General features: G+C 47.2%; 2 protein-coding genes across 2 annotated transcripts; one reads left to right on the top strand and one right to left on the bottom strand.

Annotated features, from left to right (window-relative positions):
- Positions 1–1,287: 1,287 nt before the first annotated feature.
- SELENOO (selenoprotein O) lies at positions 1,288–18,139 on the bottom strand. The gene is made up of 9 exons (XM_062018257.1): positions 17,584–18,139; positions 16,204–16,407; positions 14,188–14,368; positions 10,180–10,310; positions 9,502–9,782; positions 8,670–8,820; positions 6,452–6,637; positions 5,485–5,641; positions 1,288–4,808 (listed from the first exon to the last, which is right to left on the bottom strand). Exons 1-9 carry the CDS (start codon positions 18,126–18,128, stop codon positions 4,614–4,616), a joined length of 2,031 nt encoding a protein of 676 aa, XP_061874241.1. The 5' UTR covers positions 18,129–18,139; the 3' UTR covers positions 1,288–4,613.
- A 699-nt stretch (positions 18,140–18,838) lies between these two features.
- Positions 18,839–25,217, top strand: LOC133628804 (uncharacterized). The gene is made up of 2 exons (XM_062018267.1): positions 18,839–20,580; positions 21,373–25,217. The coding sequence occupies exon 1, from the start codon at positions 19,016–19,018 to the stop codon at positions 20,528–20,530; it is 1,515 nt and encodes a 504-aa protein (XP_061874251.1). The 5' UTR covers positions 18,839–19,015; the 3' UTR covers positions 20,531–20,580; positions 21,373–25,217.
- The last annotated feature ends 859 nt before the right edge of the window (positions 25,218–26,076 follow it).

Consider the following 26,076-nt stretch of genomic DNA (forward strand, 5'->3'; position numbering starts at 1 on the left):
AATGGAAATAGTATCTTTCTTTTTACAACTTTTTTTTTTTAACACAGAAAAATGTAAGAAAATGCTATTTAAGTATCAGTTTAACCATCTGTTGTTCATTGTTCTACTCTATTAAAATGTCAACTTTTTTGCTCGTGCGGGGCTGTTGGGGCAAGGCCCTGAGCAGCCTGCTCCAGTTGGCACTGTGAAGGTCACCAGGAATCAAGATGCTCTGGGCAACTTGTTTCAAAGTTTGGTTGCCCTTACAGTTGGTAGAAGAAACCTGGTTCCCTCCACCTCTCCTGTGTGCCCCGCACAGTCTGTGCTGCTGTGCCCAGCACCCGTTTCTGACTGCACCAGCGCCGAGGCCCAGAGCCAAGCTGCTGCCAGTGCAAGCAATTCCTCCCCTTCAAACCCACACTCCTCTCTCTGCCCCTCCTGTCCCCCCCCCACGGTACCATGGGGAAGGCACATGCTTTGCTCAAGGAAGCCACACACCCCAGCAATAATCAGTCAAAGCAGCTGATGTGACATTAATGGGGATTTGGGTTACAGCAAAGTGGGGGCTTCGCTAAACTCCACGGCTCTGTCAGTAACTCACTGTGGAGCAAGTATAGAGATCCTCCCCCAGGACTTGTTTCCTGAGCCCCTGGGCCCTCAGTCCCATGTGCTCAGACAGCAGGGTGAGGAGGCCCTAAATCCCACAGAGCCTACTGACAGATTGCTGGATCCCAAAACACAACTGTCTCGTGCAACGGGGCCACGTGCCAGGCATTCATCTCATCCAGCATGCTCTATACTGAATGTTCTCCACTCTGAGAAGTCCCATTTCCTATGACACCATTGAGATCTTTGGGAAAAAAAAACCCAACCTGCATAAACTACTTACTTGAGTTCAATTAAACAAAAAAGCATCTTCACTTTCTGCCCAAAAGCCTGTTTCTGTGAGCAGAGTTCAAAAATCACATCCTGGATCTTTAACATAAGGTGCTGGGTTTTATTCTTCCCCACATCACTGGAATTAAATAGGTGTCAGCATAGCTCTTACGGCCCAGTAACTACAAGGGAGGTTTCTCTGAGGGTCCTTACCTTGGTCCCAGCACATTGCCACAATTGCTGTTGGGGCAGGAGACCAGGGCTGGCATAATTCCTTCCTCAGAAAACACTGAAAAATACAAGGCGAGGTTTCTGTGGTATGATCTGGCCACCTCATGTCAACATAGAGCAGACACCTCTACAGAAACAAAGCCTGCAGAGCAGTGAGGTTAACAGCAAAGCTCTGTCAGGAAAGAGGCACAAACAAGAACATTAAAATGGCATGTTTCATTTTTTAATAAAAGAATCGAAGCCGTGGCAGGCATTTGGAAAAAAAACACACAAGAAAAACCCTCCAAGAACCAACCTGCAAAACATTCCAGAGTGAAGCTCATGGTAAAACATTCAGCAGTTACAGGTTTACAAGATCATGAAGCAGAGTTACAGTGAAATCTTACACAGCCATGAGAAGAGTCCCATTTCCACGTGAGACTATCCAGAGACATGGCTCCAAGAGCTCTCATTTCAGTTTGGTAATCTGGGCACCACTTGCTTTTACACAAGGGTAGTTCTGGCTCCATAGCCAGAGATTAACTCTAATCAAAGTGTTTCCACAGAAAGCTGTTGCTGTAAGGAGTCACCAATCCATTTTGAGCACAAGTCCATGGCTTTCAAACAATGAGAATATTTGACCAATAAGAAATACTATTTTCAGGTTTACCTATTGTAATTGCAAGCTGTAAAAATCAAGAAGCATTTATGATTCAAGACTCCCAAACGTTAAAGCTGTATTCCCTTCTCTCTGAACAACTGAGCTAAGAGGTAAAGTTCTTATCTGGACAAAACTTGGTCTAATTATCCTGAATAACCTCCTGCTTCCACACTGCTCCAGGAACAGAAGAAACTCCTGTCAGAGCTGAAACTACTACCTGCTTCTTCATAGGAGAGTGCTGGAAGAGCAGAAGCATCCCACGTGGCTTCTGATTGTCACCTACTTCACACAGGCGGCACCAGGATCCCTGCACTCGCTGAGGAGCCCAGCAGGGAATGTCAGTGCACTCTCGCTGTGGGAAGGCCCTCTTGGTGTTTCTACTCATCAGTGAACACGCTGGATCTGTTACAGATGGAGCTTTACCAACACAGCCACACCACGAGGCTGCAGTCGGCATTTCAGGCTTTATAGACCTCTTGCATTTGATTTCTATGTAAGCAAAGAATGTACCTAGCAGGAAACACCATCACATTTTCATTCCTCGCCGTTACATGCAATTTCCCTTTAAAAGGATAAAACTGAAAGCATATGAATTCAAAGTATCTCTCCATGGTTTTGGCATTATAGGTGAAAAGAATTTGTATCTTTATATGCAAAATAACTTGGTAGTTAATTCTTCTCCTATGTCCAGACAAGGGTATATCATTCCCCTCTCCACCATTATTAATAGCGGCCTACTCACCCCTCCCCCAAGTTAATATCAAGATGCCATTAAAAAGATTTGATCCCTTAGGTATGTTGTAAAATTCATTACTTTTTAGATCACTCTGTTGAGCCAAAAGCTTGAGCAGAGCTCCTCCCAAACACTGTTCCCCTCTGCCTCCATAAAGGACAGTTCTAAACTGAGAAACAAAATCCACAGAGTTACATTGATCATCTTGGAGCAGCTTCCCCCATCTCTTGACTCTCCTCTGCGCCAGGCACCCCATAGTAGACCACTGGTTCTTTCTGCCAACCTGTCAGGGCTACGTTTGAAGCGCCTTTCATATTGCCAGCACACTTCCCTTCCCCTGTGCTGTCCTTTTTACCCAGCATTGACTTTCTGTTGCAGTTCCCATTAGATGGTTTGGTACTAGTACCCCGAAGTCAGAGGAAGGACAATCCCTGATGAAAGGCTTCAGCTCCTGTAGAAACACATGCTTTCTAGAGGATGAGCAGCTGCAGCAGCTAGGCATTACTTGTTGCCCGCTTTGGGGCATCTCTTCTTTCAGCAACACCATTCTTCCACAGATTAGGTAAACACCCTCACCTTTCCTGTAACAACTCCAAAAACTCCCAGAAAGCATTGCACTGGGCAGAGACTCCAGTTTGTCACAAACCACTATTCAGCATCAGTTCCTCCCAGTTGAAGGCAAGACAGGATGAATGTTTATATTCAAAGCATCACCTATCCACTGTGGTGGTGAGAAAGACACATTGGTTATTAGTACAGATGGATAAGCAGTAGCCCAACTTTCTCCCTGGTTTTTGGTAGGTCATATTTCAGGAAGACTTAAAAGAGCATAATTCAACCTGAGTTAATACCACACTTGCACAGAGATGGGAGAAGAATTTACTAGAGTACACTTAAACTCACAGTGTAAGACAGTGGTCTCTGGAAAAGAGAAACCTTTGCACTAAAACTAAAGTTTCCCCAAGGCTTCAGGTGTCTGAACCAGTAACAGGATTCTTTAAAAAGAGGCTCACACAGGTGAGCAATTAACTAGAGGACTACTTTTTTTTTCCCCCCTGATGTGGCAACAGGCAACCAACTTCCCCGAAACACTATCAGTAACCTCCAAGCAAGTTGGCTCCTCCCATATCCTCTACAACCTCACCTGGCTCAAACAGCATGTTCCTCACCTGCAGCTTTCAGTGTAAAGACTTCCAAAGACCATGGAAGCAAATTAAAGGGTGTGAGACCAGGGTGGGGATGGAAGAATCCCACTGACCAGTGTTACAGAACAGGCACCTCACCTGCACACTTCTCATGTAAGGAGACTCTGTTAAGAACACACAATCAATAGACAACGGACTCGGATTTGAGTGCTGGGCTGGCTGAAGGTGCACATTCACCTGGGTAACTGACCTTGCCCCAGGCAATTGGCTTACAAACTGCACCCATGGTTTTAGTAAATATTTACACCTGTTGTATGCAAACATGCTGAACCTGAATAAACTTTACCATCAAGACTTTCAAGTGCAAATGTACATAGTCTCCCTTTGTTCTGCTCCTAATGTATTTTTAAAAAACCCATAAAATTCTCTCCCCAATCCCTGGCTGCCACAAATTCTCTTGAAAATAGACAATTAAATACCAATCTGAAGGTTCACAAGGAATGAACTACTTAATTAAATGAAACATAGCTTCAAACAAGCAACACTGAATCTATTTCTCCATTAAAGAGGACTACAAGTCCCTGCATAGAGAAAGTAGTAAATAAATGACAGAAGTACTATTAGTTATGACATCGGACAAAAACACATCAGATTCCTGACTTGCTATTTTTGTCTTCATGCAGCAACAACAACTCCATTTGGATGTTCAGAATTCAGCCTGCCTCAAGATGAAATATTGCTTACTGCTTGCAAGGCAGTATGAATAAGGGAAAGACTTTCAGTCTCAAAACATTTACATTACTGAGGTGCATGGGCTGTTGACTGTCTTTGGTTTGTTCCAACGATCCACGATTGCTTCAAGTTAAGCACAGCTGGGGGCTGTTGCAGATGCATCCAAATGCAGGGTTGTTTCAATAACTTAATAGCACTTTGATGTTTGCCTTGCTGAATTCTTCACTGCTGAAGGATTATCAGTCTTCAGTTTACAGCAAAAACCAGAACAAGGCAGTTATGAAGATCATGTAACACAGAGCTCCGAAGCCCACAGTGGAGGCTTACTGCAATATGGTAGTCTGCTCCTGGTCTCTTGAGCACAGGCAGCTGCTGTAGCAGTTGCTCCCTCCTCTTCTGCATCTTCTGTTACCTCCCCAAGACCTTCTGCTTCTTGGAATGGATTCTCCAAGAGTTTCAATACATTTCTTACCTAGAGAGAAAACACAGCATGGTTATGAGAATGTAGAAAGTGCAGACAGAGTGATGTAGAGAACTTCAGACCAAACAATGACCAAGTATATTATATTTAATACACAAACTCCAGACAAGACAAATATTAAAACAGATGATCAATTTGTGTATCAAATAAGCTGAAAACTGTAAAATTGTAACTGGCTGAGTTTGTATCTGCATGGAGCTCGAGCTCAAATAACTTGAAACTGAAGCATCAAACCCAAGTTCTTATATCACTTCTTAAAATAAATTAACTTTCCCATATTTTGCACTATCAGTTCACATGCTGAACTCCGTGGGTGGAACCTGTAAGTTTTAAAATGCAACCACATGTAAGCACAACAAGGAACAAGTGTAAATTAATCCACAACACCCTTCTGAGGACAGTAAAAGCAATGGTCAGTGCCTTGTCATGGGAACAATCTATAAAAACCAGTGAAGTTCGGATGCAGATGTTCAGTTCCTTTCCTTGTTCTGCAGTCATTAAAACTACAGCTCCCTCAAAAATAACACAAACCTTCTGAATGGTAAATTCCCAATCCCCTCACCGCCTGAGATGCCAGAAGGAACCTTGTCTGGCACAAGGTCAGTCATCAACACCACCACTACACATCCACGCAAACCTGGAGAGATGTTAAGTACCACTGGCATACCTCTGAGAAATCCCCATTTTCGGCTGCTTCTATGGCATTCTGGGCAATATAGTTTCTCAAGATGTATTTTGGATTGTTTGAATTCATAACCTTCACATGATCAGTGTTCCAGGCATCAGCATCACTAACACTTTCTATTTCTTTTTGCAGACGAACTCTGAAATTAAGCAAGTGAAAACAAGTGACTGGGATTAATAACCACAGGTAAACATTGAAAGGTTTCCTTGCCTTGAGATCCTTTGCTTTGCTGTTCCTAATCAATGTTACATCACAGAACACAAAGTGCTGCGTAGCTCAAAAGCAGCACTGCTGACCCTCAGTGGGTTCTCACAAGGCTCTAGGAAGTATATTCCCTACAAAGTCAGACAGAGACACTGCTGCACAGTGTCCTTCAACAACTTCTATGCTTCTATGTTCATTGGCTAAAGCTTTTGATGTCCTGACAAAAGTGAGGGGATACGATACAGCTGAGACAGTTTGATCTACCTTTTACCAGGAATACTTGCCAGAACTCTCAGCCCCAGTGGAGAACAAGATCAGAGGCAGTCAGGTGAGGAGTCCTGACACAGATTTTTCTTTCAGAACAAAAAAATAATAAAAGGATAGAATGCTTAGAGGTCGGCCAGTTGTTGGTCAGTTATTAGAGGCCAGTTATTGAGCACTTAAAAGCTCACAACTGAAATTAGTCTCTGCTAGAATCAACATCAGCATTCTTGAAGCACTTTTAACACTAGATTTTATACCAGGTGATTTCTATAACCCACCCCTCCAAAATGCAGTAAACAAAGTACAGAGATGTCCTTGAACTTCCACAGCAACACAGACCCTGATCTGGACAGCAGTTCATATTCTGAGCTGCGTGCCCCTCCCACATCCCTCCCTATCTATATAGACTGAGACAGGCACACTGGTCTCAAATGAAATGCAGAAATACAATTCACTCTATATGAATAGTGGGAAACCTCACCTGTACTTCTCCAGCCATTCCTTCCAGTGTCTTTTATTTCTGCTGAGTAAATCAGCTGCTGTTAACTGCTGCAGTTTAGAGAATTGCTCAATGCGCTCTAATTCTTTGTTTATATTAGCTTTTGTTCCAATTAATGCAAACAGCTGAGGATTAGACTGGGCCAACATTAGCATCATTGACAGTTGTCTGGGAACAAAAGGAACAAACACATTAAATATTTAAGTTGAGCTGCTCATCAAGTATCATCTTTTTGCAACCATAAAGTAGATATCAAAACATCCACGATAACCTATGATTTCACTGGAGAGGTCAGAGAACAGTATTTCATAATTAACAGAACACTTATTTATTAGAAACAGTGCTCATTCTACTGCTCCATCCCCCTTCTACAGTGTGCTTAATTCAGATTCCTGTGGTACGTGAAGTATAGACAGTTGATTTTCAGAACTACCGGTTGGGTTTAGATGTGAGAGTCCCACAGAACATACCCTTGGAACTTAAAAAGGAATTTGATCTTTGTCGGGTAGCAAGTTAATACAAAAGCCACAGGTGGTTTTAAAATTTCTTTTCCCAACATTAATGCTGTAACAGCAAGCAGAAGGGTCTAACATCTACTAATTTTACTAGTGCTGATAAACTTTAAGTGATATGGGGAAAGATACCTCATTTAGGTCCTATGAGACAACAGTTTGTTTACACTTTTTGAGCTAGCCAGTCTAAATCACAGAATGAGAACTGCTTTGTGGTAATAAATTCATTACAATACCCAGCCTATTTTGCTGTGAGATTGAGCTGGTCTGGATCTTTTTTCCATTTGAGTGTGCTGGTTGGTGCTGTGCAACAGCTTCACCTTATTTTTCTGATACCATGTTATCTAAGTTTTACTTTTCTTGAATTAATAACTGCACTACAACATAAAGTAAAAAACAAAACCAAAAAGTGTAAGTTGCAGTAGATGAAAAGACACTAAGTATTTTTATTTCCTTCTATGAATGCATTTATAAACAAAAGGAAAAAAGAAATATCATTAGGCAACTCATTATGTCAGATTACATTTCCCTACCACTAGTTTGGCAGACATAAGACAGGTGCTTTGATTTCTGAGTTTATACAAAGTACTATCCAAAACTGATTGACACATCTGACATATTCAGCTATACAATAGCCAAGTGGTGGGATTAAAAAAATCACTTACGCACTCACCTTAACACACTTCTATTCCCCTCCAAAGCTTTACATCCATATCAGGATGATTTATAGCTACTTCTCAAGTTCCTCCAAGTGTGAATGCAGCATTTAAAAAATATTGTCTTATCTCTATCACATGAATTGCCTTCATATAACATGATATCCACTTACAGTTTCAAAGCAGATCAAACCTGGAACTTAACTTAATAAGTAGTATTCTCCACCTGTATTTATTTCCCTTTCATTTTAGTGCATTGCTGCAAAAACTTAAATAATCACTTTATCTCCAAAATGCTAAATGGCTACAGCTGACCACCTTGGCGTAACACCAAACCTCTTCAGGCAAGTTTCACACAGAAAGCAGGATTGAGAAAATGGGCTGCCAAGTTGTAAACTATGACATCAACACATAGAAAAAGCTGAACAATTTGGTAGGTTTGTTACGTCCAAAAAGTGAAAAACTGCTACAATTACTGTTATAAGCAGCAGCTACACAAAACTTACTCTTTTCCCAATCTCAGAGTAGCAAAACTGCAGAACGTGGTCCATCAAATGGGATACGGATAGCACCACACAATTTTCAGAGCCTGAAGTGTACAAGCTGTGCACTTAGGCTCTTAGGCTACACATAGCCCAGAACACTGGTAGCTTAGAGTGCTTATTTGATGACAAATACATTGGCAGAATATTATAGCATTATTGTTCAAATCCATTTCTTCCATAAAACATTTCTGTACCACCTCACTTCTGGCAGTCTCATTGCCTTTGTCAGCAGAGACAATGGAAGGGAAAAAAAGGACCAAACAGAACCCTCAGATAACTTTAGCCCAAGAGCCAACTGCTGCAAGTCACTGCTGGGCATTCACTAGTCACAAAACACACAAAAATTTCTATTGCTGTAGATCCTGATGCATCAGTGAAATTTCCAAATGTACAATTAGTCAAATATTACAGAGCATGCAGGGTTCAATATGATAATAATGAAACTAAAAGCACGGGCCAAAAGCATTTAAGTAGAGAAGAGCATTACCTTGGATCCATCTGCGGTTTGAAAGCAACTTTCAGTTCTTCCACAGAAGCACACTGACTCGTAAGCTCTTCTAAGAAAGCTTCCAATTTGGAAGGATCAGTGTCTACCGAGAATGAACTCAGCAAGGAGAAAATATTTGTGAAGTCTCCACCTGAAAAAATGAATTCTGTGAGCAATGCAACCACTAAATCAGCAGGGAAACAGCTCCCTTACCTTCTTCCTCCCTCCCTCCACAGGAGCAGAGGACACCACTCTGCAGAGGCAAATAGAAGAGACTGAGGGGTGACCTCATCAATGTTTACAAATACATAAAGGGTGGGTGTCAGGAGGATGGAGTGAGGCTGTTCTCAGTGATGGCCGGCCAATGATAGAACAAGGGGCAATGGATATAAGCTGGAACATAAGAGGTTCCGAAGAAATACAAGGAAGAATTTCTTCACTATGAAGGTGACAGAGCACTGGAACAGGCTGCACACATGGGTTGTTGAATCTCCTTCTCTGGAGACATTCAAAACCCACCTGGATGAGTTCCTGTGTGACCTACTCTGGCAGGGGGGTTGGACTAAATGATCTTTCAAGGTCCCTTCCAACCTTTAAGATTCTGTGAAACAAACTGCCTCCTCAATGAAAGTGCAAATGTGAGACAGGGAGAGCCCTGTAAAAGGCAACAACTGTACTGCAGTTCACAGTAAGGTAATTATTTTGTTCCTTTCAGATGACAGTGTGGTTGTGCAAAGCTGCTTTCTTATAATGTCAAGATATGAACTACATTTGCTTTGATTCCAGATGCTGACGGGCTATTAAATAAGCATCTTCTGTGCTCTACACTGACCTGTGAGATGCATGGTTTCGAGGAGTTCAGACACCAGCTTACTATCCTCTTCCAGTTCCAGGTGGATTAGGCCTAGTTTCTTCCTCATCTTCTGCAAATAATGTTTCTCAAATTCTGCATCATATTCCTCTTCCAGAATGAGTTCACTTATCTCCAAGGGCAGCTCTGGAACTAGAGCTTCTGCAAGCTTCCCCAGGTTCCACTTGCAAATCTCTGGCTGCTTGTTGTAAGCGTAGCGCCCTGTATTATCAGAACCATTGCAAATGTGCTCAGGGTCATATCTACAAATGAAGAAACCGTTAGCATTCTTCTAGTTATCTGGACACCAAGACTCTGAGAATTTTATTTTTATTATTTAGGCTCCTCTGAAATGAAAACATTTGAAAGGGAACACTGACTGATTCTTTTCCCAAAGTTAAGCCATGAGGTATCTTCCTGCTCTGTCGAACTCTGAGAAACCCCACAGGCTACAAGAACAGTCTAACAGTTAAAGATGCTGTGAATACAGTTAAAAAGAAGTTGAAAGTGAAGAATTACAGGACAACTTGAACTAAGCTAATTTAAGCTACTTTACCCTAAAGAAGGTTCAGAGTTAAAACACTAAAGCAATTGTGACCACCAGGATTGCTCTACATGGCAAACACATACACACACGTGAAGTAATTGTGCCCCACTGACCTGTCCATAAATCCAAAAGGGCCGTAGTCAATGGTTAGTCCAACTATGCTCATATTATCTGTATTCAGCACGCCATGGCAAAACCCAACACACTGCCACTCAGCCACCAATCTCGCTGTCCGCTTGGTTATCTACGAGAGACATTGTTTCACTTTCCAACACAACGTATTCCCACACGGTCACGTATTTCCAAGCTTTTCCTAGGCTGAACTGATGTTTCTATGTAGAAGCAGATTCTGGCAGCATGTCATGCACACAAATATCTTAAGGACAGCTTGCCTCTCTCCTCCTGTTAGTACCTGCCCTGTCTCTCAGTCTCTCATTTCTGTTTGCCTCCTCCTCCTTCCTTCCAGGCTTGACTTGCAAGTCAAGCTTTAAAACCTACCGGAGACAAAGTGCTGAAATGAGGTAAATTGTTTGACACCAGACTTGTGCACTATCACAGTCATGATACAAATATAGTCTTTTGCTTACTATTGACCCTGTAACTACAGGCAGGAGAAAACATTAGCGAAGTCTAAGAAACAAAACTAACTGTATGCAACAAAGCCCAATGTGAAGTTAGTCTCTTTGTTGTACCTGGTATGTAGGAGTGATTTACAGCAAAGCCAGTGTTTTACAGAGAAAAATCATTCCCTGCTAACAAAGTAATACTGATAAGCACTGCTCTCAGTTTGCTGACAGGGGGAAAAAAAGCTACAAGGTTAAGTAAAAATATTCCATGAATGATACTTTTATTTAAATGCAACTCTTCCGTGAATTGACCAGAGTTTTTCCATTGCTTTACAGAGAGTTATCGTTATGGAATCTTTGACTGCAATCACTGCATGTGCCCCATTCTTCAAATAAATAGTGTAATATTTTAAAATAGTTCTAGTTATTTACTTAAATTAGCCCACCTGTCAACTACACCTAGATATGCCCTGTGGAACCTAAAATTCAGTAAGCTAACCTGGCTTTTAAATCACAGAATGGTAGGGGTTGGAAGGGACTTCTAGACATCATCCAGTCCAACCCCCTGCTAAAGCAGGTCCACCTAGATCAGGTCACACAGGAACATGTCCGCGTGGGTTTTGAAGACCTCCAGAGAAGGAGACTCCACACCCTCATGAGCAGCCTGTGTCAGGGCTCTGTCACTCTCACAGGAAAGTTCTTCCTCATATTCAAGTGGAACTTCCTATGTTGCAGCTTGTGCCAGTTATCCCTTGTCCTGCCACTGGGCACTACAGAAGAAAAAAGACTCAACCAAAGTATTTCTAAATACTTTACTGAATTGCAGTAGATAAACATTTTCTGTAGCTATTAGCTAAAACGTTTAAATCAAAGTATTTTCATAGCTAGCATCACTCATCTTCTCAAACAGCTACCACTGCACGGAAATTTAAAGCAAATGTTCTCTCCAGGCTGCAGTGTAAGTGGATTGGTCAGTAAGGTTTGAAAACCCAATCAAGTTAACAGAGGAAATGTCAGTTTTATGCCTCTGTCTTAAACACAGAATTTTTTTCCACTCTCCTTTACTGGGGTTTTGGGGGTTTTTGTTTTGTTTGGTTTCATTTTTGTTTGTTTTCTATTGTTTTGGGGTTGTTTTTTTGTTACACACATGCAGTCAGGTAAGGAAGAAAAAACATCTCACGAGCCTGGGATGGAAGCACTGCAGCAGTAAGGCAATTCATGACTGCTGAATGTCTTCATATGAACCCATCACATACTGACAGTGTTCTGGTAAAAAAGACAGCCCACGCATGAGGACACCTGAAGCAATTAAAGCTTGGGCATCACTCCAAGACGGGTACACTGATTAGAAAGAGACAGCTTTGCTCTCACTTTGACCTTTATTCTCCTTGATCACATTTTTCTACTGCTTACCCTGCTAGAAAACAAGTATGGTGTATATGAGAGCACTATCTCAAGGACATGCTCATTTAAGTTTAAATACCATCCACCAATTCTTTGAGAAGTATAGATAATGGTTCTAGCTTTCCAGACAGTGCCATAAAATGCAATCACTTGTACTTTTCCCCCCACCATTTCTTACAGAATGCATAAAGAAAGATAAGACACATTAGAGCTGAGCTGGCAGCACTACTCCACTGTTAAAAAAGGATGCATGTTTTCAAAATCCACCTGGACACATTCCTATGCAACCTGCTTTGGCAGGGGGTTGGACTAGATGATCTTTAGAGGTCTCTTCCAACCCCTACCACTCTGTGATTCTGTGATGTGTTTGTCAAATTAGGTAAGAGACTGGGGTGTTTTTCAGGTGGAGGGGGTACAAAAAGTCTTCCGTAAGGAGAAGACACAAAGAGGCAATGCTAGCACAGGCGTGGAGCACAGACAGGAGGGGCACCACAAAAGAAAACAAACAGAGCTAAGGGAAGGATGCCAGGATGGAGGGGAGGAAAACAGTAGCAACTGGGCTAGGAAAAGCAGCCAAAAGCAGAAAGAGGCAGCACTGGACACACACACAGGTCTGCAAATATTCCCAGGCCCCGTGACCTTCTGCCACCAGAAAGTAAATGTGCGATCAAGCACAGAGCTGAACATGCCACAGTTCTGTTTGACTCCAGCCATTCCAAGGCAAAAGGTCTGTTGGTGAACTGAAACTCCTCACACACAGCAGCGGGCCAAGCCCCAGCACTTGCTTTTGAAGAATTAATGCCAGTGTGTGCAGCCTGTGTTACCAAAAACCAAACAAAATCCCCAAAACCCCAACCTACCCCTGCCTTCAAACCCCACAGAATTTTGAGAATATCAGATCTTAAGCCTGCCTGTTGACCTGTTATTGGTCTGTTACGAACATGCATCACGATGCAGCCGTCCCCTAAGTCCCTACCAGATCATTTCAGATTTCAAAGTACCACAGCTGCTTTTACACAGACTAGTCAAGTGTACTAGACTGTGGTGGTAATTTTTAATTATTCTTATGTTTACTGGCTAGTTATAACGTTCCTAGTTGGGTTGTAACATTATTTGAACTTCAGGTGATCCAAATCAGAGCCTTTACTATAGCTCTCCAGGATCTCTTCTGCAAGGGTAGCATCACTATCTAATCACTAAAACATGAAAAGAAGCATCTTACCCCAGATTCTTTGTTCACTGAGACAAAGGAATACACAGTCATGGAAATTCAATGTCAAGAATGGCAATATAATACCAATGGTAATTGGCAATAATATAATACCAATTATCAATGGCAATATAATACCAATAGTGAAGCAAAAAGTATATTCAAGGGGATAAAGTGCAGACATCAATTAATTTAGCTATGTTTTACTTCATCGAGAAAGACAGCAGCTCTGCATTTACTAATGCTATAGTTCCAATTTTTATATGGATCTCTAGACATTGTTGAAGTCTAAATTGATACAGTAATTGAAAATGAGCTTAAAATGAGTCCCTGAGAAATCACCCAGCCTCTCCCGTGGGCCCCTGCAGAATGACCTATTACTACACTACATCTAAGACATACTTATCTCATCTGATCCTACCATTCCCAAAGTTGGAGGTTTCATAACTTCCTAATGCAAACCCTCACAGTGTCTGACTGCCTTTAAACATTTCAGTTCTAAAGCCTGAGGTTAAAGTGATTTGCAGTCAACATGCCTGTTTGCAATTTGCAAAGTGAGAGATGGGGAAGTGGCTCAAGGCTTTCAACATTTTACGAGATGTTGGCTTCCAAGTGATGTTTCTGTGGCATCACTGCACCATCTGACAGTCAGGGCCAGAATTCCCCCTCTCAGCAAAGAGAGACGAGTCTTGGGGAGCTCTCCCAGAGCTGAGAAATCACAATTTACTTTTAAAACCATTAAACCACTTTCACCAAAAGCAATGTTGACATTGATCAAACCACTGACAAGCAGTCCTATTAAAAGTGTTTTCTTCAAAGAAAGGAATAGTTCAAGGCAATCGGATGAGACAAGGTATTAACTGACCCCTGTCACCTGTGTTGAAGGTGAAGTTCATAAAGACACTGCTGTGGATTTATGAAGAGAATCTGATCTTTCCTACCTCTTTGAAGAAAGCAGCATTCCTCTGAATACTGTTGTCTGAATGAGCCTCCTGGATTTCTGGGTAGAAAGTGCCGATCACATAGTCAAGCATCTGTATTCGGATATCGTTTCTGTTGACGCTGGGACCCTTGCGTCCCGTGTACTCATCGGGAGGTTTGAAAATCTCAAAAGACCCAAATCTGGTTTAAAATGATAAAAATATGGTTTAGTATTATCTGATACTATTAACTTCATTTGATATTACACATACTAAAAACATGTACTGTTGTTGCATAACACCACATCATCTGTTAACACCAACCCGTCACCCAACTGAGAGAAAAGACCCAAAAGGTTCCCAAGAGGAACCTGGTGAGGCTCAGTGACTCAGCTCAGACATCCACCTGCAACTGAACTGACAGGTCCAGACCCTAGCCACAGCTGAAGGGCAGCTCATTAAAAGTTTATTACAACCACTTCCACAGAAGAATTCTTATCCTGACTAAATATACAGGAATAGAACTTATTTTAAATACTAGACTGTGCATCAAGCACATAAGATAGATTTTTTCCACACACATATATATATATACACACACACACAAACATCACAGAATCAAATGGTAGGGGTTGGAATCATAGAATGGGAGGGGTTGGAAGGGACCTTTAGAGATCATCTAGTCCAACCCCCCTGCAGAAGCAGCTCCTCCTAGATCAGGTCACACAGGAATGCGTCCTTGAAGACCTCCAAGGAAGGAGACTCCACAACCCCTCTGGGCAGCCTGTGCCAGGGCTCCCTCACCCTCACAGTGAAATAGTTTTTTCCTCTGTTTAAACGGACCGTTTTGTGTTCCAGCTTCTTCCTATTACCCCTTGTCCTTTCACTGGATACAATAGAAAAAAGGGATGTCCCAACCTCCTGACACCTACCCTTTAGATATCCAGACTAAACAGCCCCAGTTCCCACAGCCTTTCCTCATAAGGAAGATACTCCAGTCCCACAATCATCTTGGTGGTCCTGTGCTCGACTCTCTCCAGCAGTTCCCTGTCCCTCTTGAGCTGAGGAGCCCAGAACTGGACACAGGACTCCAGATGAGGCCTCACCAGGGCAGAGTAGAGGGGGAGAAGAACCTCCCTTGACCTGCTACCCACACTCTTCTTGATGCATCCCAGGATGCCATTGGCCTTCTTGGCCATGAGGGCACATTGCTGACTCATGGTTAGTTTATTATCAACCAGGACTCCCAGGTCTCTCTCTGCAGAGCTACTCTTCAGCAGATCAACCCCCAGCCTGTACTGGTGCATGGGGTTTTTCCTTCCCAGGTGCAGGACTCTGCACTTGTCCTTGTTGAACCTCATGAGGTTCCTCTCTGACCAACTCTCAAGTCAGTCGAGATCCCGCAGAATGGCAGCACAGCCTTCTGGGGAATCAGCCAGTCCTCCTAGTTTGGTGTCATCAGCGAACCTGCTGAGGGTACACCCTGTCCCATCATCCACGTCATTGATGAAGATGTTGAACAAGACTGGCCCCAGAACATATACATGCACATTTGCCTTATGCCTCACCTTCCTCTAGTGTTCTTTTACTCTTACAAGAAGCAATGCAATTCCCTGAAACTTCTCATGTTTTGTGTCAGAGCAGGAACCTCATACACTTCTCAGGCAAAGAAAGTACACCTACAGTTTGACAGTACTACATTTGGAAAGGTTTGGAACTAAGGGTAGAGCTATAACCCATCACTACCACAAATATCAACTCCCCCTCCATCTATTCCATGCAAGTATAAACATGAAAAATCTCTTCTGAGGTCTGCAGACTTAGCTCTTCCTTCTACCAGGCTAAACATCCTTAGTGTTAAGTGGTTAAGAGCAGCCTCCTACAGCCCAGGAGGTTCTGGAGGTTCAGGCCTCCAAAACATGAAAGTAGAAACGTGTAAATGGTGCTGCTATGGGAACACACTCAAAACGGTATTTTTGAAGACTGCTGTGCTTGGGTTTATAACAATAAAAAGCCCCCAGCAAAAGAGGTTCCTACCTTATGAACGTAGAGGCTATTCTCAGAACAACTGTACACCTTTCGCTTTTTGGGTTTCCGTCATAAAACACATCGCGGACGACTTTCGAGTCGGACGTCACACAGGTCCCAGCCCTGGTGGTCGGTATCCCCAGGTGGAACATGGCCTCGCTGCACAGGAACTCCCGGATGCTCGATCGCAGCACCTTCCGACCATCGGCTTGTCTGCAACCAGAACACATGGACAGCTTTCAGCCTATAATGGTAGGAATTGCTGATTGCCCTTTGCAGTGGGGAAACAAAAGCTTGGAACTGATGTGCTCTGTCACACAATAAGGTATTGGTGGATCTAAGAACAAAAGCTGGACCTTCAAGCTTCTGTTAGAGCTCAGTTAGATGGACACAACATACTTGCAGCAAAGACTACACATAACAGAAGAAAATTAACCTTCCAGTTACACATACCCCTTGTAATCATGATCTGTTGTTCTTACTGACGCAACAGAGGCTTTAGAAAAATTGTAAAAGGCTTGGACAAGTAGAGCTACTTTGGTTTATGTCTCTGGCTTCTGCTTAATAAAACAGCTAATGTCATGTTGTGGTTTCCTTCACCATTGCAGACCTCAAGACCTTCAGAGCACCGCACACATGAAACTAAAGTGTTACGTAGCCTATGCACAACCGGAACAGAAAACATAGGAATTAAAAAGGGGAAAAGTGATCTGAAAGATTTAAAGCAGTGCAGGCTAAACTGACTAACAAAGATATCCATCCCTTACAATGGTTTGGTTCCTCTGGCATTTCTGGGCTCTCTCACCATTCCCTCCCACAGCCAGGAAAGACAGGGCAAAGGCACTGCTGGGAGCAGGCAGGAGGACCAGCAGCACAAACCGACCATTTGTGAGGGCCACAGGACAACACGGTAGCAAGCAGCTCCCCACCGTCATCACACGTGAGCCCTCCTAAAGGGGGAAAGGCCTCGGAGGATAACCAGGAGCAGAGGAAATGTACCACCCGAAGGTGATGCAACTGCAGTCTTATTTCCCACAAGAAAACGCTGTCACCTTCCGGTCAGGCATTTAAGCTCCAAACTTGCTGCAGCCAAGACTACAAAAACCAACACACGAGCGCTTAAGAGACGACCTCTGCCTCGGGGAACGACCCTCAGCACAACACGGGCTGGAGGAGCCCCTCGCTGACGCCATGAGCACACAGGGAGGCCCGTCCCCGTCCCCGCTCTGCCCCGCACGCCGAGCTCGCCAGGCGCAGGGGTTGGCACCGGGGGCCGCCCCCCCGAACCCGGCGGAAAGCGACACCGGGGGCTGCTCCCCCAAAACCGGTGGCCTGTGCCACCATCGTGTCCCCCCGCGCCTCGGGCCGGGCCGCCCCGCAGAGCCTTACCGGGAGAAGGGGGTGAGCCCGGCGCCCTTGAGCTGGATCTCCCAGCGCTCGCCCCGCGGGCTCAGCACCTCGCCCAGGTACATGGCGGCGCCGTCCCCCAGCTGCCCCGCGAAGCTGCCGAACTGGTGCCCGCAGTAGCAGTGTGCCGCCGGCTCCGCGCCCGCCGGCAGCTGGTTCCCGCTGAAGTACCGCGCCGCCTCCGCTTCTGCCTCCGCCGCCTCGCCGGCCGGCGCCTCCAGCCCCAGCAGCGCCAGCGCCGGCAGCGACATGGCCACCAGCCGCGGGTTCTGCAGCGGGCTGGGCCGCACCCGGCAGAAGCAGGCGCCGGGCACGGCCCGCGGCGCGCCGTCCTCCGAGGCGTCCACCGGCAGCGAGCGCAGCGCCAGGTTGTCGAAGCGCAGAGCGCCCAGCCAGCCCCCGCCGCCCGCCTCGGGGCCGCCCGCTCGGGGCCCCTGCATGACAGCACCAAAGGAACCGGCCCGGGCCGAGCCCACCGCCGGCGACAGCTGCGAGGCTAAGCAGCGGCCGCTGCGCAACGCGGCCATGCGCCTGTGGGCGGGCCCGGGGCGGGGCAGACAGCGGGGCGGGACAGGCAGCGGGGGCGGGGCAGGCAGCGGGGCGGGGCAGGCAGCGGGGCGGGGCAGGCAGCGGGGCGGGGCAGGCAGCGGGGCGGGCCAGGCAGCGGGGGCGGGACAGGCAGCGGGGCGGGGCAGGCAGCGGGGGCGGGGCAGGCAGCGGGGCGGGGCAGGCAGCGGGGCGGGGCAGGCAGCGGGGCGGGGCAGGCAGCGGGGCGGGCCAGGCAGCGGGGGCGGGACAGGCAGCGGGGCGGGGCAGGCAGCGGGGGCGGGGCAGGCAGCGGGGCGGGGCAGGCAGCGGGGCGGGGCAGGCAGCGGGGCGGGCCAGGCAGCGGGGGCGGGACAGGCAGCGGGGCGGGGCAGGCAGCGGGGGCGGGGCAGGCAGCGGGGCGGGGCAGGCAGCGGGGCGGGGCAGGCAGCGGGGCGGGCCAGGCAGCGGGGGCGGGCCAGGCAGCGGGGGCGGGACAGGCAGCGGGGCGGGACAGGCAGCGGGGCGGGGCAGGCAGCGCGGACGGAGCAGCCAACGGGGAGCCCCGCCCGGCGCGGGGCGGCACCGGGCACAGCGCGCCGGCAACGGGCACAGCGCGCCGGCGGCGGTGGAGGCAGCGCCAGCGGGCAGGGAGGGGGTGGGTATAAAGGGTGTCCGCCTGGGGTGGCGGGCACAGGTTGTGTAGGCGTCTCGGGAGGAGCGGTACCTGCAGCCGACACCAGGTCGCGGGCGGGGTACGGTACAGTGTCGCTGTACCGGCGCCAGCCTCGCCTCTAGCAGACGCCGGGCGGTCTGTTTGCTACACCTCGGGCACCGGATCCGAAGAGGAAGAGCCCCAGGGGAGGCTAACGTGCGCCCGCCCGAGGCTATGGCGGGCCAGCGCTCGCCCAGGCTGGCTGGCGTTAAGGTGTCCTGGCTAACACGGGGAGGGAAATCGAAGGAGAAAGAGGAGCCGCAAAGCTCCCCGAGGCAGGAGGAGAGGGGCCCGCTGGTCCAGGCCATGCTGGAGCACGGGGGAGACCCGTGGGACTGTAAAGTCGTGAGGCAGGAACCCACGCTGAAAACTGCGGAGAGGCTCTGGCTGGATTACGTGTCCGTCTATCATCCCAAGGGGGAGAAGAAGTGCTCGGCCCTGCAGTGGCTGTTGTTCCACCTGTCCCGGGCCTTGCAGGCGGCGGTGGAGGAGAAGGAGCAGCGCATCCAGACGCTGCGGGACGCGCTGCAGGTGTGTCGGACCGAGGTGCTGGCGCTGCGGTGCGACGGCTCGCTGCTGGCACAGCAGGACGAGCAGCCGCGGGACGGGCTGGCGGCCGGGGCGGCTCGGAGCGCCTGGCCGAGAGGCAAGGTGCGGGGCTCGGGCAGCCTGCCCGCGCTGCCCAGGGGCCTGGGCCGGAGGAACGTGGACGCTCTCGGTAAGGCAGACCGGGACCTGGAGGCGGGGGATGGGGATGGCTGGAGTGTGGAGGCGCGGGAAGAGTCGGCGGCACAAGGAGGGGATGCTGTGGGTGCTGGGATAGTGCAGGTGCCGGAGGGAGACGGAGGCCTTGGAGAGAGGGATGCCTCCAGGAAGGAGAAGGTTTGGAGGAAAGAGAAGGTCTGGAGGAAACAGAAGGAGGGGTGGCCTGTGTGGGTAAACCGAATATGGAGCTTGGAGCAGAGCACTCCCTTCACGCCCGAGGCGGCAAAGCGCGCCGTGACCGCCATCGGGCTGCCGTGGCCCAAGGTGGGGGCGGTCATCAGAGCCCTGCCTGCCGATGAGACCTCGGGCGGGGAGATCTTACGGCTGGTGATCAGAAATCTGGGAGAGTACGAGCCTCTCAGGGATAACATGGAGGGGGCACCCTGGAGAGATGTCCAGGAGGTGTCAGCCTACGTGTGTGGGAATGTCTTGCTCCGGGTGTTAAAGCAGAGGGAGAAACCTGTAACGCCCGACTTTGACGTCTTTGGGGTGACTGTGGAGCAGGGGGATGTGGGGGTGCTGGCCTGTCGTGCTCCCAAGCTGCACAAGGAGTTTTTCATCAGCCTGGGCTCTACTTTAATCGGCCGCACCCTTGGTGAGTGCATGGCTACCTTGGAGAGCATGGGCACCCTGATGGGAGCTGAGGGGAAAGGGCAGGCGAAGAAGGACGGCATCGGGGAAAAGGGGAGGAAATATATTCCTAGAGGGACAATTTGGAAGTATTTGATAAGCCAGGGAGTGAGTGAGGGAGAGCTAGATAGCCAGCCCACGGGAGTTTTAATTGTCAAAATGAAGAAGATCTTTCAGGAAAAGGGGATGAAGCAAGAGGAGATTCTGGAAAAAATGAAGCAGATGGCTCTCTCAGATCCTCCCCCTGACCCAAGGAGAAAGCCGTACCCACGCTCAGAGGAACTTAAGGATTAGGAGTCCCAGCTGCTGGTGTCAGTGGGACTGACCTCCGGTGTACTGACCTGGTATGTAGGGGCTATGTGGAGATGTGATGTCTGTTGAAGGGTGGGTGGGAGGGAAGTTACTGTCTTAATTGCTGTGAGATCAGAGACAATACTATTGGATTCTCAGGATCCTCCATTCCTGGCTAAATCTATTTAATATTGGGAGCGAGGAGGGGAAAATAAGTAGAAGTGTGGTTCTGAGTAGGGTAGAATAAACTGGATGGGTGGATAACTTTGGTGAAAGGTGTGTGGGGGGAAATGTTTTAAGAATGAACTGAAACAGAAAAATCAGGGGAGAGCTGTCCAAGAGAACAAAACTGTATTGTGCTGCTGCCTCAAAGTGAAGCAGTTGCAGGACACCCCAAAGTCAAGTGTTGGTCAAAGTGAAACAGAAACGGGGGTAGTAAACTAAGAGTATGAGATAGTTCCAGCCAGAGGATCCCCTCTTCCTGTCCCAGTACTGGTATGGTACTGAAGTATAGAAGGGTCACGAGGAGGCTCAGGGGTTGCAATGAAGGCTGAATATGTTGGAACTGAAAATTCCAGTGTCACAATTTCTGTGGAATTCATAAGTATGGGGTACGTGGATACTGATGGTGGAAAATCCATGCAGCTTTGGGCTGGGGGAGTCTACTAGATGATATTTAGAAGTCCTTTCCAACCAAAACTGTTCTGTGATGATTCTGTGAGTTCTAAATCTGCCTTTGACCTCTTGGAGCTGGCACCACTTGAACAGTGGCAAATTGGTTATGTAGGCCCATTTGAGAGGTTGAAGGCAGGTTTGTATCTGTTTCTGTTTGTTGCTGTTGACAGAAGAGCAAGATAGACCGAGGCAATGGCTGTGTGTGAGGTTACTGCTGACACCATGGTTTGGTGTTGGTGTGAAGTGTTTAACAGACGTGGTCCTCCTGTCTTAAGTGATTCAGATAAAGGAAAACACTTGACAGATGCACCAGTCCAGAAGTTTTGGGAAGGGGTGCATTGGTTAACTTGCATTTCCCACCATCCACGGTCCTCTGGGGTAGTGGAGAGAGCTTATGGGTCTGTCCAAGGGAGATGGATGCTAACTGATGAAGAAAGAAGTCTAAGCTGGAGCACCTCTGTTTGCCTGCTGGGCCCTGGGAGCAAAGAGCTTGCCAGGTACCACTGCAGCCTTATGGGCTGGTGTGTGACCTTGCCCCACAGACTGCCATCCTCTGTAGCAGTGCCAGCGAGCCACTGCATGCCCTCGATCCTGGTGCAGTCAGCAGAGAGCAATGAGCCCCTGCAGTGCTCTGGCATCGCACAGCTGGGGGACAGCAGGCTAATGCACAGCCACAGGAAAATCAACCCCCACTGGCAAATGGGGCCTGTCCACACCCCTGGTACAAAGGAGAAGGCCCAGAGAAAACTTGGGTGTGATTGTGGTTTGTGAGTTGGGAAATGCAGAACTAACTGGAAACAAAGAGGGATGGGGTTTATGGGTAGATGGGTTCTACTGCCAGGAAATTGGAGTGTTTCTAACTAATATGTGAGATTATTCTTTAGGATCAAATGTGGCTGTGGGATTGATCACATGTGTGGAGCACTGAGAGCCATCTTCTTCGAGGTGCTCCTTGTTAAGACAGCATCAGGAATACTGTTAAAGCATTGCCGGTCCTGGTGGCCTCTAAGTGTAAGAGTGATGGTTTGGGTGTGGAACTCTTGCTATTAATAGTTTTATTTCCTTCAGAAAATACGTCAAAAGTATTTTAGTGAGACCTGGACACGATGGAGATGACCTCATGTGCTTGCTTTCCTGGTAGTAAGCATTTGTTAATAGTCTTTCTAGAACTGACTTCACCTGTAAAGAAGTATAGACTGGACAAAAGGTGGAATTAATAAATTAGATATTCCTCTTGGATCCTGGTATGAGTCAGCCACAAAAGTTGCATGGGATACAAATGGTACCTTTGCAACCAGTGTGATAGTAGGGTGGTGCAGTTGCACCAGCTGATACGCTCTTAATTGACTGGATAGTGGCAGAACCAGAATCTGCACTGAGCATATCTAAAGCTAAAAGCACACCGTCCACAAGTATCTGCAAACCCTGTGGGACAGTATCCATATTAATCCTGTAACATGGGGAAGGAGATGGGGGATTGATAGGTGAGGCATGAACTATCTGGAATACATCCAGAGTGTGACCTGCATGTGCAGAGGCTGTGCAAAAGCTCCATCCTTGGAGGTACTCAAAAGCTATCCAGAGACAGTCTTGAGCACCTGGCTGCAGGTGACCCTGCTTGAGCAGGGGGTTGGACCAGATGATCTCAAGAGGCCTCTTTCAACCTCGGCAGTTCTTTTATTCATTCTATGAATGTGGCAGCAATTCTGAATTGTATACAAGGTAAATGGGTAAGACACTTCAGACTGTTGTCTTTGTGTGATGCAACAACAATGGGTAAAAGCAACCGCCAAGTTAAACCAAAGCAAACCAACAAACTATAAGGGATTAAATTCAATAGTATTATCTATTTTACTCTTGTTCTATTGGTAGCTGATAAAACATCTTTTTTCAGGTGGATTAGCTCTGTTCTCATGGGTAACATGCCAAAGAAATCCCATGTTTCAAGGGAAGTTTCACCAACTGCTGTTGCAAAGGGACAACTAAATGAAACGTATGTGTTGTAGTCCTGCACAATTGGTTGTGAACCATGGGAGGATATTGTCACATGTCAGTAGAATGGGGAATGCCGGTGGTGTTTGGGAACAGGCTATGTATGCGTTGCCTCACCTGTAACGGGAGAGTGGGAGGATAACATGAGCTCTCTGGCTCCAGAAGATCAAAGATGTGGTGTTACATCTGCTGCCAGCGTACATCCATTTGCCTGTTCTCAAAAGCAAGGTTTTGCTCTACACCGAGGGATTGGTGGCTGAGAGGTTTTGCTGGGATGAGGTGTTTGGAGAAGACAGAAAGGAGCTGAGAAGCTGGAGAGCAGACAAGGAGTTCCCAGCCTGAGGACCACCTTGGCAAGTAAGGAACTGTCAGAACTGGAGACTGAAGCTTGAACTGTACCTAGTTGGTGTGATGTATCCATGGGCTGATTTCCACAAGCTAGTGCTATGCAGCACTTGATGTGCTTAATCCTGTACTTGTTATTAGTTGTGATAAAAGTGATGTTGCTCTTTGAAATGAAGCAAAGCATGTGTAGAAGAACAAAGGAAAGAGTGTGCTCATGTGCCCTGTTGAACATCTTGTGTGCATTTCTAGCCTGAGGGTTGTGATGGCTTCCAGCTGAAAGTGTTTGAGCTTATGAGCACCCAGAGTAGTGTGAATGTCCTTGGAGGAGGCTGGGCAGACCGGGGGGGGTGGCTTGTGGTAAGAAGTCCCATTGGAGCACACAGAGCCGTGGCCCAGCAGTGCTGGCAGTAGGGATGACAAGGGCCTTGGCTGCTGCTCTCTGGTATGTAAACTGCCAGATAAGGCCCTGTGAGTGCTCCCCCAGCTTGTGTGGAAATGGAGGCTAAAGTGGAATTGTTGTGTCCACTAATCACACAAAACCCCCAATGGGACAACCCTGGGGGAGTTGTGGGGAGCCAGGCTGCCCGCAGTGGGCATCTCAGGCTGGGGCTGCCTGGATAATGGCACAGGCAATGCCACAGTTAGGTATGGCTGTGGCAAAATGAGGACCAAGGCAGAGGAAGTAATTGGGGACAGGTGACTTATTTGTGAGGGATTTGGTTAAAGGAGAGCAGGTGGCAAAAAGGTGGTCCTTGAGGAAGAATGAAGGATGAGGTATGAAGTCCATGGAAGAAGACTAGCAGGCTCCTGCTGATGGTGGGTGCCTACAGCTGGCAGCAACACTGAGCTGTGGACTCGAGCCCTGGGAGGCTGGAAGGCTCTGCCTGGGGTAACCCGATGGACTCTCCCCATCATGTCTCTGGCCATATGTCATGACATGGGGTGATGAACCTGGACTTTGGGACTTTGCAAACTGCCATTGAGGGCTGGCTGTGTGTGAAACTCAGTTCTGAGATGGAGAGCTTGTAACTTCAGAGCTGTGCCTTATGGTTTGCTTAACTTGTGTAACTTAATCAGTGGTGTGCTACTTAGTAGTTCATTATTTTTCTGGTTTGCTAGTTTCCTTACAGTGTGCCTGCCAGTCAATAAAGACTGTGCTTCAGTTATGTCTTGGGTCACTGACCTGAAGGGGGGAACCAGCTGGGCACAGTCAGAGCTGTGTCTGCCCCATGGGTGCACTGCCTGCCAGGAGCCTTCCCCTCAGAGCCCGGGCAGCCCAGATTGCACCTGCAAGACAAGGGCTGGTCCCTGCCTGCCCAGGAACACTATTACCAGCCTGTGTGCTGTCAGAGGTAGAAATCCAGGTGTGTAGTGGCCAGGCAGAACCATCAAGGCTACTGTAGGTTCTCAAAGTCCACTCACTCTGCCCCACATTGACGAGCAGCACCAAGAGCCTGCCAGGGTAGATGTTTGGCGGGAAAAGCCCAGTCTCCAGCTGCCTCAGAAGAGCAGCAGACTCTCAATGCAACAAACAAAAGTATGTTCAACCTTTAGAAGAATGAGACTAAAGGTCTGCTGAAGTTCGGTGCCACATGATGGGCAAATCAAGTTCATCCTTGAAGTGTTACAAATGAAGTAATTCACTCTGATTTCAATTGTTTTAAACTCATGACTCTTACACAACAGTAAAATTATGTTATTCTCTAGCAATGTAATTGTGTGTTTTCTGTAAAGGGCCTCAGAAGCACTGCAGTCATGCCTTTTGGCAGATAGTTAATTTTTTTAAGTGGTTAATGCATTACTGCTGATTCATCCAGAACCCACCTCTCAAGCATCAATACAATCACAATAAAAGGAAAAATGGGTGTATGCTACACATCCAGTCTTTAACTATTCAGAGTGTTCTTCCTTCATATTGTTTCAGTTAACAGCAGGTATGACATCAAACCTCTCCAAAGTCTGCACACTTAGTACCTTCACTGAAGAACAGTCGCAGGGTCTGGTATGCACCTCCACTTAAACACACCAGGTACACCAGCTGTAGTCAGTAGATGGCACTAAATTTTCACCATTACCTGTATTTCCCAGCTACAGCAGAAGGCACAGAGCTACCTGAGGAGGAACCAGAGCCAGGTGGTGGGACCCAAGAGCAAGGTCTTACAAGGGAAAAGCATGTGCACACACCCCCTCCACCACTTGCCCCCTTTTTCCCTGCTGAGACCAAGGATAAGACTAGTCCTATCTTTGCTGCTGTTGCCCCCACAGTGTACAGAAAGCTTAATTTGCTCCTCCCAAATAAACAGTTGGAAGATTGCAGAAGGCAAGTGACAAGGAGGGCAGGGGGAATTAGACAACTCCCTCCCTGCCTCTTCATTGAAGACCTGGCAGCCAAGACAGCTGCTTCAGCTTTTCCCCACCCTCCTTTACCTACTGAGACAAAACCACTTGTGAGGATAGGCACAGTGGTAGTATTTTTTCACTTGGTCACTAGACTGATTTCAACTTGTATCTTTGGAGCTGCTTCTAGTCATGTCTTC

The sequence above is a fragment of the Colius striatus genome, chromosome 1 (assembly GCF_028858725.1).
Source record: "Colius striatus isolate bColStr4 chromosome 1, bColStr4.1.hap1, whole genome shotgun sequence".
NCBI classification, from domain to species: domain Eukaryota; kingdom Metazoa; phylum Chordata; class Aves; order Coliiformes; family Coliidae; genus Colius; species Colius striatus.

Coding starts and splice junctions, on each gene's coding strand:
- LOC133628804 (XM_062018267.1), top strand. CDS start 19,016: ATGGCGGGCCAGCGCTCGCCCAGGCTGGCTGGCGTTAAGGTGTCCTGG.